The following is an 18,360-nucleotide window of genomic DNA, read 5'->3' on the forward strand; positions in this document are numbered from 1 at the left end:
CTGGCCTTCCTTCTTCTCACATCAGTCCGTTGGTTTCTGTTCACCACTCTGCTGCTAAGGTCATCTTCTTGGCTCGCCGCTCTGACCATGTTACTCCACTTCTGAAATCTCTTCATTGGCTTCCAATTCACCTCAGAGTCCAATATAAACTTCTCCTGTTGACCTACAAAGCTTTTCGCAGTCTAGCTCCTTCCTATCTTTCCTCTCTCATCTCACACTATTGCCCCGCTCATGCTCTTCGCTCCTCTGATGCCATGTTTCTCACCTGCCCAAGGGTCTCTACTTCCCTTGCTCGGCTTTGTCCATTTTCTTCTGCTGCCCCTTACGCCTGGAACGCTCTTCCAGAACATTTGAGAACTACAAGTTCAATCGCAGCTTTTAAAGCTCAGCTAAAAACTTTTCTTTTTCCTAAAGCTTTTAAAACTTGATTTTGTTCTGACTTTATACTGCTAGTTTTACTCTACCCTGTGCCTGTTTAGTGCATTCTCTTCCCCTCCTTATTGTTTTATTATGATTTCATTAGAATGTAAGCCTATGCGGCAGGGTCTTGCTATTTACTGTTTTACTCTGCACAGCACCATGTACATTGATGGTGCTATATAAATAAATAAATAAATAAATAAATAAATAAATAATAATAATGTGGATAGAAAACAAATAAACCCTGATCTGGATGTGACTGGTCTTAGATGGGGTGACAGGCACACAGCTTGGTGGCTGTCCTGGACCATGTGCTCTCTATGGAAGGCTAAGTGGTGTGGGGGACCAGGGTGGGTCTTTTCCAGCTTTGGATGACCTCTGCATCCCTATCTAGAGAGGATAGACCTTGCCATGGTTATTTATGTCCTGAATTTGCTTTTAAGTGAAACTGCTATTAATTGATTGGTATGTAGTAGAAGAATTTTTATGGTTGCTGCTATTGAATTTTCTTATTACATATATTTTAAGCTTTATAATGGTTTTTAAAAACATTTTCTAAACTGCCCTGAGCATGCTTTCTGCCAGGAAAGGTGATAGAAAAATACATTAAATAAACAAACACATAAGAACTCTGAGCTACATCTTTCAAGAATGGAAGAATTTTAGTCTCCAGAATTTTGCAGTTGCCAATAAAGGTGGCTTGGTTATAACTTCCTGTTATAGATTAAATATATAATATTTATTTATTTATTTATTACATTTATATACCGCCCCACAGCCGAAGCTCTCTGGGCGGTTTACAACAATTAAAAATAGTAAACATTAAAAGTATACAAAAATTTAAAAAACATAAAAGCAGTATAAAAACAACAGTATCCATTTAAAAACAACAATTCTGGGGTCCATTAAAAACAAACTTAACGTTGTTAAATGCTGTTAAAAATGCCTGGGAGAAGAGAAAAGTCTTGACCTGGTGCCGAAAAGATAACAACGTTGGCGCCAGGCGAGTCTCATCGGGAAGATCATTCCACAGTCGGGGGGCCACCACAGAGAAGGCCCTCTCCCTTGTTGCCATCCTCCGAGCTTCCCTCGGAGTAGGCACTCGGAGGAGGACCTTAGATGTTGAGCGCAGTGTACGGGGAGGTTCATGTCGGGAGAGGCGTTCCATCAGGGATTGCGGTCCCAAGCCATGTAGGGCTTTATAGGTGAAGACCAGCACCTTGAATTGGGCTCGGAAACATATGGGCAGCCAATGCAAGCGGGCCAGAATCGGTGTTATATGCTCAAACCTCCCTGTTCCAGCTATCAATCTGGCTGCCGCATTTTGCACAAGCTGCAGCTTCCGGACCGTCTTCAAAGGCTGCCCCATGTAGAGGGCATTGCAGTAATCTCATTTGGAAGTTACCAAATTCATACCAAATTCGTAAGAAGTTATTTTGAAGGAGAGATTTTGTTTATGCTCAGTGTATGTGGTGAGTGTGGCTGTGTTTTTGTCTCTCCATTGTTTCCTCCAGATTGTATTAGATGTTGGCTGTGGTTCCGGCATCCTGTCGTTTTTTGCAGCGCAGGCTGGAGCAAGAAAAATCTATGCAGTGGAAGCCAGTACGATGGCTCAGCATGCAGAGGTAAGTGGAGTTTCAGGGTTGATGGCGCAGTCTCTGGCAGGCCACCCTCATCGGGATCACAGATGCTCAGGTTTTGCAGCTGGTGACTCTTCCTTCTGTGACTCTGTAATTATCCTTAAGGTGCGGGAGAAGTTTGGAATCTTTGAATCCCTGTTCAGGGTTGAAGCTGTTCACTTTCACCCTAATCAAATTCACAGACTGGTTGTGACGATTCTGTTGGAAACCCCAGTGAGTCATTTGGAGGCAGGGTGACAAAGTAACATCTCACTTTCTCAGCAACCGCCTTGCGACGACAGGACTCTGTAGCCTAGTTCCACGTAATGACATTTCATGGGTTATCAGGCCCGTGCGGCAGCAAGTGAGCTGCCTTCTACCCACTCCATACTTCCACTTTACACCTGCTTTGCTAAACAATCCAGGAATGACAACAACCCAGAGTGCCAGGTTCAGCCATCATGACTAATAATCGGGAATGGTGTGTTCGTGGCTTGTTTAGTAAAGCGAATCCAAAGTGGAAGTACTGAGCATGCGGGAGACAGCATGCTCAGTGGCTTCCATTTGGCCTCACCAAATCCATGGGTTGTTTACCTGCAAAGCAGGTCTGTACCTCTCTTACTGTTGGTGGTGATGTTGTATTGGAGCTGAGCAAAACCCTGAATTAGCTTGAATCCGGGCATGTTTAAAATGCTGATGCGGTTCCCAATTTCTCAGAGTTCCGCTTCTTGTAGGTAGTTTATTCTGCACTAAAGAAGACATTTAAGATCCTTTAGGCTATTCAGTAGTGTTTGCTTGAAACATCTTAGCATCTACGAATGTTGCTTGCGTTTATATACAGGAAAAGGAGCTGCATCTCTTAGCAGACTCTCCACATCCTTAAACTGCCACACTACATATGAATTTTATACTTTGATGTCTCTAGGTGTCAGGTTGCTTGAACTGGCAACTCGTGCAGTAAGGCCTAGGTGCCTTACTCTCTGTGTCGTACTGGCAGCTTATAGGTTCTGCAACACCTCCACTGCTGATTTATATGTGTGTTTATATAAAATGTATATCCCACCCTTCTGGTGCTTATCAGAAGGATGGGACATACTATCAGTCCAGCATGGACCAGGTGACAGAAGAAACCAACAAAGGTTCTCAGGTATAGCTTCTCAGTCTCAGCAGCTTGTTGCTTAGGTTCAGAATGGTCCGCAGTGGCTTAGGTCCACCGGCTGAGCTGCTTGCCTAGCCCTCCACTCGTCTCCATGTCACCGGCCCTGACAATAACATAAGCAGCAGCCCTAAATGTGTCTCTTTTGGTATCTGCCGAAAGGCAGATCAGGGAATAGGGATTCAGCTTGCGCTGGATGGGGTTGCACTCCCCCCTGAAGACACAGGTCCGCAGCTTGGGTGTACTTCTGGATTCAGCCCTGAGCCTGGATGCCCAGGTTTCGGCAGTGGCCAGGAGTGCATTTGCAGTTAAAGCTAGTGTGCCAACTGCGCCCATTCCTAGAGATGTTGGACCTGGCCACGGTGACACATGCCTTAGTTACATCCCAATTGGATTACTGTAACGCGCTCTACGTGGGGCTGCCTTTGAAGAGTGTTTGGAAACTCCAGCTGGTTCAAAGAGCTGCAGCCAGATTGTTGACCGGGGCTGGTTACAGGGAGCAGACAACTCCCCTGTTAAAACAGCTCCGCTGGCTTCCAGTCTGTTTCCAGGTACAATTCAAAGTGCTGGTTATGACCTATAAATCCCTTTACAACTTGGGTCCAGGTTATTTGAAAGACCGTCTTCTCCCTTATGAGCCTGCCCGTGCTTTGAGATCTTCTGGGGAAGCCCTTCTTTTCAGTCCCACCATCTTCACAGGCGCGCTTGGCGGGAACATGGGAGAGGGCCTTCTCGGTGGCTGCTCCGGTGCTCTGGAACTCTCTTCCCGGGGAAGCTAGGCTGGCTCCCTCCTTGATGGGCTTTCGGAAGCAGGCTAAAACTTGTTTGTTCCGACAGGCCTTTGGAGAATAATCTGGCCCTCCATCTATGTTAAGGACTTGTAAAATTGTCGTGTATTTTAAATGTTTAATGTTTTAATATTGTATGTTTTTTATTTTTTGTACATTTCTTTTCCTAGATTAAAAATGTATATGTTTAAAATGTTGTAAGGCTGCCTTGAGGCCCAGTATTGGACAAAAGGCGGGATACAAATAAATATCATCATCATCATCATCATCTTAATTGAGAGCATCCATCCCTTTCCGGCCTGTGGAATAGATAGGACCAAACGGAGGTGGAATGTCTGTGGGTCGATGGTCTCATTCTATCCTTTCCCCTTCCTTGGCCAGGTTTTAGTGAAGAGTAACAACCTGACTGACCGGATCGTGGTCATTCCTGGGAAAGTAGAGGAGGTCTCACTTCCGGAGCAGGTGGACATCATTATCTCTGAGCCAATGGGTTATATGCTTTTCAATGAACGTATGCTGGAGAGTTATCTGCATGCCAAGAAGTATTTAAAGCCCAGTGGTAAGTAGATAAGGCTTGTGATGGCTGTGCAGTGGGGGGGGGGGAAGCCAGAGAAGCTTCTTTCAGGGCTGTTCCTTGCATACTAAATCACACTAACGGGCAGCCTTTGGTTGCTTACAGTAGGACAGTATTTTAATATGGCAACAGTCTTACGCGCTACAGGAGGTGCTGCTAGCAGGGCCGGCGCCAGACTATATTGCGCCCTAGGCAGGCGTGTTCTGAAGCCGCCCCCCCCCCGCTTGCCCGCCCACTCTCTCCCGCTCCCAGCTTTGAAGCCAGGACGCTGGGGTTGGGGGGGGCAGAGGGCGTCTGGGGCGAGGCGCTGCCGCTGCGGGCCGGCCCACCGACCCCCTCACAGCCGCCGCTGCTGCTGAGGGGCCGCCGAGGCCATCCCCTGCCCGGCTGCTCCCCCCCGTGGGCCGGTCAGCTCCAACCCCAGCATCCTGGCTTCGAAGGAGCCCCAGGACACTGGGGTTGGGCGGAGGCTGGGGCGGCAGCTTTGGAACAGCACACCCAGAAGCCACTCTAGGAGAGCAGCTTCCGGGTACGCTGTTCGGCGCCCCCGTGTGGTTGGCGCTCTAGGCGGCCGCCTGAGTTGCCTCTATGGCAGCACCGGGCCTGGCTGCTAGTTGTGCTCCACGGCTGCCTTCAATGCCACTGAAGGAGGAGCTAGTACTTGGGGGCAAGGCCTTGTGTCTTGTTCAAGGTTCAATGGTGGATTTTAGCCAGGAGTTCCCTCACCATTGATGTTAGAATATAGTAAAGGAAGATTAGGGTGGCACGTTGGGCAGAGTTTTCAACAGGGGCTACAAGATCCAATTTTAGGATGAAAAACTTTGTCTTAAAAGGAGGCTATTATAAATTCACTCATGCACCAAAAAAGCATTGGGATTGTAAGATGGCACCTGCCTTAATTTCTATTGCATGTAAGCTATAAAGATGTTCTGTAGTCTTGCATGTTGTGTTCACTTACATCTTAAGCTCTATGCACCGAACATTTCCCCGAGTCTTTCAGCCCCAATCCCCTTGTTTTGTGGGATAGGGCGACGCAGAAGCTGAGGTCAGTGGTATATGAATGTTTAATAATATTGTTGTGGAAGGGAATGAGAAAACTATGCAAATTAAATAAATATGCATGCAAATCCTACGACTTTATTTCTGGCAACTCACTTCTTGAAAAATTACCAGAATCTGCAGAGACTCATTATCTGCATTTTTAATTGAAATTTGATCCGTTGAAAATTCTAATCTTTTAAAGTTCTGGTAGCAAAGTGTGCATCCAGCCCTGACGCCTCCGGTGCGGTGCAAGGTAGCCTCTGCAGTGGACTGGGTTTTGTGCCGAGTGTACAGCAAGCTGCATATTAAGCCCAGAACCGTCTTTGTATTGTGTGTGTTCCATCCTGTCCAACTTGAGGAGGAGGAGGAGGAGGAGGAACTTGGTTTGGATGATGCCTAATGGCTCACATTTGCTGAGTCCAATTTCCTCCACTTCACTCCAGCAGACTAAAGAGAAGCAAGCCGTAGGTTCCACCGTGCCGAGGCAGCTCTTCAGTAGCACAACAGAGCGCCAGCCGCACTTCTCCCTTCATTGAGTAAACTGAGAGCATTTCATCCTGTTTAGTTACATGGTGGGTTTTCCAAACCATCAAAAGCCCTGGCCCAGCTGCATAACATTTTGGAAATCTTTTGAGCCTTCAAAAAGTGCAACTTTAGAGGGTAGGAACAAAAACCGCTTTACTCTTCTAACAAAACTTCAAAGTTGCTGAACCTCAGCAATTTTTCACCTGTCTCTGAAAGTCAACTAGCTTGTGCAACTGAGCAAGGTTATTCTCCATTCAAACTCTATTTTCATAGAACAAATCCTATCAATTTTTCAAGGAACAAGATTTTATAATGTATCACCTCCCCAAGAGTACCCTTTCCAGGGTTCCAGGCAGCTTGGAAGGAAGTCCCCCAAGTTTGAAGAAACTGCTGCCTTATTTCTGGGTGGCCCAGTTTTGCTTCCAAAGCTGGGTAGGCCCTCAACCACCTACTGGAAGGAATGATAGAATGTTCATCCCTTATAATAGTCATATCTAACTATAATTAGCTTGGTATGCAGAAGGATAGTGCTGGTCTTTATATAATATTACTACACCAAATTGCGCTTGAAGTTGAGTTCAGGTTCATAGAATCATAGAATAGCAGAGTTGGAAGGGGCCTACAAGGCCATCGAGTCCAACCCCCTGCTCAATGCAGGAATCCACCCTAAAGCATCCCTGACAGATGGTTGTCCAGCTGCCTCTTGAAGGCCTCTAGTGTGGGAGAGCCACCACCTCCCTAGGTAACTGATTCCATTGTCGTACTGCTCTAACAGTCAGGAAGTTTTTCCTGATGTCCAGCTGGAATCTGGCTTCCTTTAACTTGAGCCCGTTATTCCGTGTCCTGCACTCTGGGAGGATCGAGAAGAGATCCTGGCCCTCCTCTGTGTGACAACCTTTTAGGTATTTGAAGAGTGCTGTCACGTCTCCCCTCAATCTTCTCTTCTCCAGGCTAAACATGCCCAGTTCTTTCAGTCTCTCTTCATAGGGCTGTTTCCAGACCCCTGATCATCCTGGTTGCCCTCTTCTGAACACGCTCCAGCTTGTCTGCATCCTTCTTGAGTTGTGGAGCCCAGAACTGGATGCAATACTCTAGATGAGGCCTAACCAGAGCTGAATAGAGAGGAACCAGTACTTCACATGATTTGGAAGCTATGCTTCTATTAATGCAGGCCAAAATAGCATTTGCCTTTCTTGCAGCCATATCGCACTGTTGGCTCATATTCAGCTTGTGATCTACAACAATTCCAAGATCCTGCTTGTTTGTAGTATTGCTGAGCCAAGTATCCCCCATCTTGTAACTGTGCATTTGGTAGTTACCTCCCTAGGTAACTGATTCCATTGTCGTACTGCTCTAACAGTCAGGAAGTTTTCCCTGATGTCTAGCTGGAACCTGGCTTCCTTTAACTTGAGCCCGTTATTCCGTGTCCTGCACTCTGGGAAGATCGAGAAGTTCAATTCGTGTGTTTTCCCATATATACAGTCAACCAAAGTAAGAGAAATTTTAAAAGGGGAGTTTTGGAAGAAATGAAAACACACCCAGTGGAGCTGTTTGCGCAACATGACAGCCCACTGTGGGTTATTTAATCCATGGTGAGGCTGCGGCATGTGCAGGGCCATTATTTTTAATATGCACACCTGTTCGGGCACGAGTGGAGGTCGTTCTTGTCATGTGAACCTGGGGAGCATGGTTTATGTGAGGGCTAAATAATCCTCACATCATCTATGGTCTGTTTTAGGATTACCCTTGCATAACCCACACTTAATGGGTTCACACAACATTACAGCCCTCAGTAATGGTTGCATATGCAACTCAATGCCTGTGGGCACTACAGCTCATTGTGGCACCCACAATGTCATCTGAACCCAATCAGTGATGAACAACCACGATGGCTTGGAATAGATGCATCTTCAGAGGGATTTTGGTGAGGTGACTTAGCGGAGCACCGATCAATATTAAACTACCAAGTCCCTTTTTTGAGACTGGATTGTGCTGTTGCTTTCAAATATATATTTCAGTGACTTGGAGTAGAAAGGAAGTGATGGGGTTGAAGATGCTCATACATACCACAAGATGAAATAGCACTTCAAGAGCTGGCTTACTATTATTAAGGATGGAGTTCATTTGTAAATCTGTCTATACTTTTATTTGCTGCTCCTGTTTGTTTTAACCTGCTTTTATTTTGCTGACTTTAAAATTTCTAAGTTTTTAAAAATTGGGTCAGTCTCGCCTGCCTTCCTGACTTGCCATCCTGTCTGGATTTAACCTGTTTGGTGGTGGTTTTAAAATTCTGCTTACTTTAAAAAAAAAAAAAAGAATATCCGTTTTTTTGTTAAAACAAATTTGCGATAAAAATATTTGTGTAAATAAAAACACCATTCCCATCTTCCATTCCATTTCAGGAAATATGTTTCCAACAATTGGAGATGTCCACCTGGCACCATTCACAGATGAGCAGCTCTACATGGAACAGTTCACAAAAGCTAACTTTTGGTGAGTCTGTTCTCCCCTGAGTGTGGCTGCTGCCTTTCATCCGTGGAAAACTGGAAGTGCCCGTCTAACAAATGTCAGTGTTGATCTGTGCCAAAGAGGTTCAAGCTTGGTTGGACTTCACCAGCAACAGCCCTTTTCTAGTCTCCTCTACTTAGATAGCAGTGAAGAACCTCAATGGTTTTCTGCGAAGTCATTGTTGCCTTTCCACAAGATGTACTTTGAGACAAGATTGATCTTCTTGATGTCAGGATGTCCCTCTTTGACATCCTGCATCAGTGTCAACTTGGATTTCTCCTCTTTATTGCCTCAGGTAGGTAATCCAGCCTGCTGTGTCTTGTCTTGTAGGTATCAGCCATCCTTCCATGGGGTAGATTTGTCAGCACTTCGTGGTGCAGCGGTAGATGAATATTTCAGACAGCCTGTTGTGGTAAGTTTGATTGTTTTATGAGTTTTGGCAGAAATTGAAGTTCTTGGGTGGGGTGGCAGGAGCCCTCTGGGAAAGGAAATGGGTTGGTGGCAGCCCCGGCTTGCAGTTTTGGGTGATTTTCATGGGTGTGCTTTTCTTTCTTAGGACACGTTTGATATTAGGATTCTAATGGCCAAATCTGTGAAATACACAGTGAACTTCTTAGACGCCAAAGAAGCAGATTTGCACAGGTAACTTCTTCCTCCTTTAGGGTGGGGAGGGGAGACAAGCATCAAACCTGGCTCCTCAGGAGAAACTAAAAGTGGCATTTTCTTTCTTTAGGATAGTAGCAATCATGTCTACATTGCGTGCCTTCATGACGATTGTGAATGCTATGTAGCAGAGTTAAATGGCAACACACAAGCAGCCCTTTCCTAGCTATCTTTTGGTCCTGTTTGGTAGCACATCCCTCGCCCTGCCCCATGTAGGCTAGCCAGCCATGTGGGCGAATGGTGGCGGAAGATGCCACATGGGTACAAGGGTGTCCAGGCCTTCCCTTTCTTCTTGTCTCTGCAAGAGAATTGGCACAGCTTTTCCCCAAACCTCCATCCCCTCCCCACTGATTTGAGGGGGAATAAAAGCACCTAAATAGTGATCCAGCATTGAATCCAGTGGTAGTCTAGCTGAAGTCCCTTTCATTTCAACGAGTCTAATCTAAGGAGGACTAACATTGGATACAGTGGCCTGGTTTGGACAACATGACAACCCACCATGGGGTGCCGTGGTGCATGCTGTCTGCGATTAAACAACTCTCGCCGCACCCATGGACTGGGTTCAGATGACACGATAACCTACAATGGGTTAAATAAACCACAATGGTTTATTTAACCCATTGTAGGTTATCGTGTCATCTTTTGGGAATTTTAAAATCCACATTGGTTTATTTGCCCTAAATAACCCACTCTGACAACCCATGGCCTGCTGTAAAGGCTACTTAACCCACCATGGGTATCGTTTTGTCTGTCAGGCACCATGGGTTAATTTGCTTGCCAGTAGGGTTGTGTGACAAGTGCGGTGCAGTTTGCTGCCGCCTCCCTCTTCTTCCCAGGCATTCCCTGTGTAGTGCTGCTGCAGCTTTGGGAAAAGCTCAAATAGGCCACTGTGGTAGCTGCTGTAAGTAAGTGCCCTGCTGGGCTTTAGCAAATGAAATAGCCTTTCCAGCTTAAACCACAAGGGAAGATGGGACCCCAGCGCATATGGGTGGGAGGGCGGCAGGGGGCGGTGAGAGATGTCAAATTACACACGGTGAACTTAATTAAACTGCAAACTGTAGTTTGTTAGCCTTTTCTTGTGGAGGGGCATTGTGGACTATTTTAAAAATAAGCTACCCTTTGTAGCTTATGAATCTATCATGGGTTAAAGTGATGGCCAAACATGCCCATGGTTTTAGGATTACGCGAGGATTGTTTAAGCCTCAAATAACCCCCTCCTGCCAAGTACAAATGACAAGCTGCAGCAACCCCTGCTGGGGCTTGCATCTTCATGATGGCGGCTGGCATACACTGCAGCTCCCAAAATGGGCTGTCGTGGGTTGTGAATTGGCCCGATGGTTTGCCGTTAACAAACCACGGTTTGTTATCATGGCTGGGATCGCGCAACGCAACAATCCATGGTTCAGTGACAACCCATACAAACCCATTCTCAACCTTGAGTGTGTGGCTTGTCATTTTGTGGGAACCCAGTCACTTGTCCGTTTTCCTGATTTGCTGAGTTGTTATAAGACACTTCCAAGTTCAAGAGGGCCAATATATAAGAAACTTCTGAAATGTTCATGCTGGCCTATTGTTCTGCGTGTTTTCTGCCATTGATAATGGTTCCTGTTCCATTTTCAGTACAGATATATTGACCAGGTTTAGATGACACACTGCAATTCATTGTGGGTTATTTAACCCATAATGAGCCACAATGCCCACAAGCGACAAACTGCATATGAAACCACTGCACTGGGGTTGTTTTGTCATGTGAACCCCGGTGGGTGTGGGTTGTGCGAGAGTTAAACAACCCTCACTAACCCTAAAACAGACCATGATTTATGCGAAGATTATTTAACCCTCACATAACCCATGCTTGCCAGGTCTGCATGATACAAGAAGCCCTGAGTGAGGGTTACATATTCAAAATAGTGACTGCACGCTCTGTAGCCTCACAGCGGGTTAAATATCTCATGATGGGCTGTCATGTCATGCAAACAGCACCACAAAATCTTGCACTTCATCACTTCCCACAAAAGAACATAAACCCAAATAAATAAATAAATAAATCTCTTCTAGTCAGTTCCTATCTACATCCCTTAGGTGTGTTTCTGGAGGAAAGCTGGTGGTGTGTCCAGTTAAAATTGAGATCCAACTGAACTGTTTGAGCTATGAGTGGATGCAAATGTTTGGTGTTAAATTACTGTGTATAGTATTTACATATCTTGTCTCAAGTTTGCATTAGCATTCTATCTTTTGCTCTTCTAGAACTGTGAATGTGCAAATTTTATATTAAGTTATGAATTAAAAATCAGTGTCTCCCTCTAAAAATCAGCCTTCAAGTAAGACTTTCACTCTTCTTTTCAAAACTTTGCTGCTTGTTGTACGTACACCACTGTGAGTCCCTGAAATCTGCATTGAGAAGTTTGTGATTCACTGCTTAGCTCTAGACTGTTTGGCAGCGACATTGTTTTGTTTCCTGTCTGGCCCTATCCTGAAGCTCAGAGGCATTTGGAGGAAGGTGATGTCCACAGCCTAATAAGATGCAAAGGAAAACTCTAAATGGAAATGTCCGGCTCCTTTTACTCAGGGACGGTTTCAGATCTCTAGCTGTAGAGCATGCACCGTGTGACTGCAAGGGAGAATGTGGCTTCATGTGGCTTACGTCTTTTCTTGTTCTCCAGGATAGAAATCCCGTTCAAATTCCACATGCTGCATTCAGGTCTAGTCCATGGGTTGGCTTTCTGGTTCGATGTAGCCTTCATTGGTTCAATGTAAGTGCTCTTTCCTTGTAAATTTCTTTACAAATTTGGACTTTGTAAAACAGATAACTGATTATTACTCCTATACCTCAGTAAACTGGAAAGTTCAAGTTCTCTTTTGACTTGTGTCTTTCTGGGAAATGGGATCCAAAGTTCTTCCCTAAAGCGGAATTCTTTTTTGGTTGGAGTTTGCACAGTTTGGAAGAGTAATCTGTCATGTCAAGAAGTACTGGCTGGCTGCACTCTTTGATTCGGAATATCTTGGGGAGTGGTACCTCCTGCATGAGATCTTGAACATCTGAGGAGGTCTTGTTGCAGATATCAACGCATAGCTGAATCCTTTTTATAATTGCCCCAGAGTTCTGGAACTTCCTTGAGGGTTTGCTTGTCTTGGCAAACAGACTAAGATGGCCCCTGTTCTGCTGGACGTTTTGAAGGAGATTTTTGTTGCTTTTATTTTTATTCTTTTTAATAGTATTTCTGTTTTTAACTGTCTTAACTTAAAATTCTGTGTGTATCTTATGACTTAATGTGCATTTTGTAGTGTGTGCTTATTTGGGAACAGTTGTTTTCAGCAACTGTGAAGCAAAAGCAGCTGTAATGATTAGAAGGAAGGGAAGGGAAGTCTTTCATTTTTAAACACTTCCCATTACAGAAGCATTACCAAAACCAAGGTAGCCTCAACAAGTAGCAAGTGTGTTCTTAATCCAGGCCTCACCAATGAAAGTAGGCCTCACTTGACTGATCAACTAAAGCTTTAGCTGGCTGATTTTCCAATTTAAATGGATTAGAAACGGCCATCTTGAATGCCACTTTCCTGGAAGAAAGGCGGGGTACACGTCACTTGAAATTAAAATTAAAGACAGCCCGGATGAAAATGTATTGCAATTATTGTACTCACTTGACTTCTACCATTGGAAGCAAACCCTTACAGGCACTTCCAGTCTCTGTGCCTTGCCACTGTGCTAAACTTTCACAATGACCTGGTTCACCTGTCAAGATAAGCCACTGTGGGCTCTGCAGTGCATGCTGGTTGCCGTTTTGAATATGCAAGCCACGATGGGAGCACACTGCAGCATGCCGTGTTGTGTGAATCCGGGTGTTGTGGATTATTTGAAGGTTAAAGGACCTCAGATAACCCTAGAACAAACCCAACCGGTCCAATGAGTAGTATTGGCTTGAAAGGAAAAAGCCGGGACTGTGAAAGCTCTGTAGAGAGTGAAAACAGACCAGCGTATGATAAATTAGACCTGGTTGATGCCAGAATTTTAGGCTGGATAATATATCGAAGGTTGGAGGCAGAGGCATGTGAAGGGGTGCACTGTGGATGGGTGAAACCGCTGTTCTTGTGGTTTCTAAGCAAGACTTTATTTCCTCCCTCCTTCTCCTAGAATGACCGTTTGGCTTTCGACTGCTCCCACAGAGCCTCTCACCCACTGGTACCAAGTCCGGTGCCTCTTTCAGTCTCCACTTTTCGCAAAGGCTGGTGACACCCTCTCAGGGACATGCCTGCTCATTGCCAACAAGAGGTAAGACGGGAGGCAGCATCTCACTGAAATGAAAAGAGCATCCCCTAAAGCAGCCAGGCTAAATTCTGCTGGATCCAGGGTGGTATACTGGATTGAATGCAGGGCTTGGATCAGAGCAAGATAAAATACATTTGCCATGAGCTCCCTAGTTAAGCTGTTACCGCAGTCTCTGTTGCTCATCTGTAATTGTTACCTACTCAACAAGACAATAGGTCTTGAACTAGGTCACATGTCGTTTGAATCTAGCCCTCTCAGACCCTGGAGTGTACAGGGTGCCTTTTGCACTTCAGAAAGCCTTGTGAACAATACTGGTCCCTCCATTTGCACAGTCCACGTTGCTCATAGCGGCTTCTCCGGGACCTTAAACAGACGCTGACTTTTAGCCCCTACCAGAGTTCATTTGCTTCCCTGCTTGCCTGTTTCCAGTGTGAATGTTTCTGAGGGGTCAGTGGAGCACCAGAGTTACAGTGAGGATGATCTGACCCCAGAAGTTGATGGATCCAATCATGCAAGTGGCTGCCACCAAGTGGCCTTTTTGGGTTGTGGCTCCCAAGCGCTGGAATTACAGTGTTACAGATTGGACCTTTTTAAGATCACCTTTTAAGATGTTCCATAACTGATGTTGTTTTATTGCCAGCTCTGTTCCATTTTATTATTTTGTTGTTGTAAGCCATTTTGAGGATTGTTTTTGAAAAATGGGCTTATACATTTGCCAAATGAGTAAAATTAAAATAGATATAAATAAGATCCTCCTCATTTTAATTTTATTTATTTATTATTTATTATTGCGTTTATATCCCGTCTTTTTTCCTTTTAAGGAACCCAAGGCGGCGTACATAATCCCCCTCCTCTCCATGTTATCCTCATAACAACCACCCTGTGAGGTGGGTTGGGCTGAGAGTCTGTGACTGGCCCAAAGTCACCCAGTGGGTTTCCATGGCTGAGTGGGGACTAGAACCCGGATTTCCCGACTCCCAGTCCGATACTTCAGCCACTACACCACACTCATCTAGATGATATGGCTGGCACAACAGAAGTTGAGCTGCCTGTTGCCCTTTGAGGCTTTCTGCAAAACACCGCCCCTGTAAGGGATCTGATGCTTGAATTGTTGCTAGTGCCTGCTCTGTCTCCTTTCTGCATCAACAAGTTCACAGCTACTTTCATCTTCCTATTTAATCCTGGTCTCCCTGAGGTAGAAATGGACCTGCTGAGTTGTCAAAAAGGACTGACGGAAACAAGAAGGGAAGGCATTATGGGTTCCAAAACAAAAAAGAAAGTATTCTCAAAAAACGTTCATTATGTCCAATGCGATTCAGAAAGGACTTTCCTTCTGCAGGAGTCACTTGCCTTTCTCCAAATGCGTCACAAAGAAACTTTCTGATGCTTCTTCTGTCTTAAAATGCTCTCAAAAGGACCAGTGGTCATCTTGTTAGTATTTCTTATCTTTCTCTTTCAGGCAGAGTTATGACATCAGTATTGTTGCTCAAGTGGATCAGACAGGCTCCAAGTCCAGCAACTTACTTGACCTGAAAAACCCATTTTTCAGGTATGTCACAGTGAGCCTCCAAGGTCTCTTTTCCAGGTCTGTCATCAGAGCATTTGAGGGGTGCTTGAGAGTGCAATAGGTATGAGGAGAGGCCGTTGTGTTATAATTCATGGAATTGCCAGACCCTGAGCTATTTGTGTCTAATTCAGGTGTTTCTGATGGTCTGCTCATATGCAGGTTAAGGAGATGAATGCCGGTGGACGTACCCAAGTGACAGTCATCCAAATCTTACCCCCATGCTCCCTGAACTGGGGATACAGATAGCAGCCTTTTCTATTTCAAAATAAGCACGTATTTATGTTTATGTTTAGGCTGTTGAGGGTCAACTTGCATCCTGCAAGCTGATTCCGGCCCCAGACTTGTTCATTCCGCTCTGTTACTTTATTCCATTGCATTCATAGTTCCTGATACTACAGAGGAAGTGCTGTGCCTGGGGCTTCACCCTCTTCTCGTACACTCAAAATGTTGTGGGATTTTGTAATGGCAAGTATAGACAATCAGGAAAGCTCCCACCACGGATCCAGAATTAGAGAACACGTCTCGAGATGCTGAGAAAGATGATTTGTCATGAAGCTCAAAATAAATAGATCTTTTCCAACATCTTCAGACTCATTCTCTCTTTGGGGATTTTGCAGCGTCAGTCGTGTGTGGTGCAGCATGGAAGGAATCCCAGTTTATTTCCTGTGGCTTCTCCTCAGCAGTGATGAGAATGCCCAAGGTGAGGCTGAGAGGTCTCACCTGAACGGCCCATGGAAGAGAGGAGCAGGTCTGATAACCGTAGTAGAAGCTGGCTGGAATTGCTTTTGCAGACTTCCTCACCCTGGTTGAATCACTTTGTCTTCATGGTTTCTGCTGGGAGGGGCTGTGGGGACAGAAATAAACATACTTATTTATGGTGAAGGGGAGGGCTGGAAATGAGAGTGGCAGAAAAAAATATTTCTTTCCAACCAATTTTTAGTCTGAGGTTTCTGTTTTACTTTTTTGCTGGGGAGGGAGAAGAAGAGAGAGGATGGCGACAGAAAGATGCATTTTTCTTCCAATTCCTTTTTATCATCTTTTGAGGGTAGTTGTCTAAATGAAGTGAGAGCATCTGAGCATATAGATAAACTGAACCCAGAGCCACTGGTCACAAAAGAACGTGGATCCCTTTCAGTAATCCTAAGAATAGAAGACCTTTTCCGGATCAGACCACAGCGGCTAAGTAGCCCCTGAATAATTTAATGTCCTCCACAAACCCGGCCGCTTCACTGCTCACCACTGTGACACAGAAGCACAAGTTGCTTCAGGGTTCACATTTTTCAAATATTTGTGAGGTGTTTTTTTTGGCGGGGGGGAACACATAAATTTTGCGTAATTTATTGTTAACATTTATATATGACTTTATCTGCTAGAAAACCATCAAGGTGGTATACGATTTAAAATAGCAAAACCCAGGCTAAATTGAAAACACGCGTGTTCATACCCTTTCTAAAGCCATGAGAGCAGGAGCCAATTGTGGTTCTTGAAGGGGGGCATATTCCAGAGTTTGGGGGGCAACACAGGACAAAACCCTTTCATGGGTGCCTGGCAAATGGGCCTCTGTCAGAAGTGGTGCCCTCAAAAGCACCTCTCTTCAGGCAGGTTCATCGTAAGACCAGCGGTCCCTTCGATAGCCATTTCCTACGTTGTTTAGGGCTTTAATGGTTAGGACAAACACCTTGAATTGTGCCTGGAAAGCAACTGGCAGCCAGCGCAGGTCTTTCAGGACAGGTGTCGTATGGTCCTGATACTAACCACCATTTAGTAGCTCAGCTGCTGCGTTTTGCATTATTATTATTATTATTATTATTATTATTATTATTATTATTATTTATTTATATAGCACCATTGATGTACATGGTGCTGTACAGATAACACAGTAAATAGCAAGACCCTGCCGCATAGGCTTACAATCTAATAAAGTTGTAGTAAACAATAAGGAGGGAAAGAGAATGCAAACAGGCACCGGGTAGGGTGAAGCTAACAGTATAGAGTCAGAACAAACTCAATATTTAAAAGCTATAGGGAAAATAAAAGTTTTTAGCTGAGTTTTAAAAGCTGTGATTGAGTTGGTAGTTCTCAAGTGTTCTGGAAGAGCGTTCCAGGCGTAAGGGGCAGCAGAAGAAAAAGGACGAAGCCGAGTAAGGGAAGTGGAGGTCCTTGGGCAGGCGAGAAGCATGGCATCAGAGGAGCGAAGAGCACGAGCGGGGCGATAGTGTGAGATGAGAGAGGAGAGATAGGCAGGAGCTAGACCGTGAAAAGCTTTGAAGGTCAACAGGAGAAGTTTATATTGGATTCTGGAATGAATTGGGAGCCAATGAAGAGATTTCAGAAGCGGAGTGACATGGTCAGAGCGGCGGGCCAGGAAGATGATCTTAGCGGCAGAGTGGTGGACAGAGACCAGCGGACTGATGTGAGATGAGGGGAGGCCAGAGAGGAGGAGGTTGCAGTAGTCCAACCGAGAGATAACCACATAGATGGATGCAACCGCCACATAGATGGATAGATCCACATAGATGGATGCAACCATAGATGGTTGTGAACCGCCCAGAGAGCTTCGGCTATTGGGCGGTATAGAAATGTAATAAATAAATAAATAGAGCACATTGTAAGCATAGATAACTGTCGCACGTGACTTGCAGCTAATGGCCCTAACACTGTTTCTTGGTGAAGATGTCAATGTATGTAGAATCATATTTTAAAATAGGATTGGGTGGTTATCCTCCTTTTAAGGCCTTGGGGATTAACTGAGGCTGGATTGGTGGCTGACCGCAGAGAATCATGTCTGAAAAGAACGCTGCGTAAAATGTAATGGAGTGTTTGGAGCAACTTGGCCTGGCTGCTACTGCGAACTGAACCTTATGGAGCCAACCCCAGGCGGTTCTCCTGTATTACTTCCTTCTCTACCTCTGGTATGGAGTCTGAATGGAGTCTGAACTGTTTGTTGTAATCTATAGCCAGAAGAAAGGCAATAGGTGAACGAGTTCCTAGTAGGTATGGCTGACATTTTAAAGTCTGTGATAGTGTTGCCTGAGTTGATATGGGAAGCAGAGGTAGCATCTGGGTTTGTTTCCAGGCTTAGGCCCTGAGTTTGTCTCCATTAGGTAGCCATCATCACTGCTGAACAGTTGCTTTAGATTAGGGGGTCTGTCTATAAGGGAGGGCTGCCCTACCTGCTCCCCTCCTCCACCTCCCACCCCCACCCCCACCCCCGGGCTTTAGGAGAGGTTTC

At 45.2% G+C, this 18,360-nt stretch overlaps 1 protein-coding gene across 5 annotated transcripts in view; it reads left to right on the forward strand.

The window, feature by feature from the left end:
- The window catches only part of CARM1 (coactivator associated arginine methyltransferase 1), a 49,448-nt gene that overhangs the window by 19,779 nt on the left and 11,309 nt on the right, over positions 1-18,360 (forward strand). For all 5 annotated transcript variants that reach the window (XM_063119063.1, XM_063119061.1, XM_063119062.1 and 2 more), the window contains exons 5-12: positions 1,935-2,045; positions 4,365-4,542; positions 8,526-8,616; positions 8,962-9,043; positions 9,188-9,273; positions 11,958-12,047; positions 13,427-13,564; positions 15,021-15,110. In XM_063119063.1, coding sequence (XP_062975133.1) covers positions 1,935-2,045; positions 4,365-4,542; positions 8,526-8,616; positions 8,962-9,043; positions 9,188-9,273; positions 11,958-12,047; positions 13,427-13,564; positions 15,021-15,110 — 866 coding nt within the window. The remainder of the gene's footprint in view (positions 1-1,934; positions 2,046-4,364; positions 4,543-8,525; positions 8,617-8,961; positions 9,044-9,187; positions 9,274-11,957; positions 12,048-13,426; positions 13,565-15,020; positions 15,111-18,360) is intronic.

Source organism: Elgaria multicarinata, chromosome 3 (assembly GCF_023053635.1).
Source record: "Elgaria multicarinata webbii isolate HBS135686 ecotype San Diego chromosome 3, rElgMul1.1.pri, whole genome shotgun sequence".
Taxonomy (NCBI): domain Eukaryota; kingdom Metazoa; phylum Chordata; class Lepidosauria; order Squamata; family Anguidae; genus Elgaria; species Elgaria multicarinata.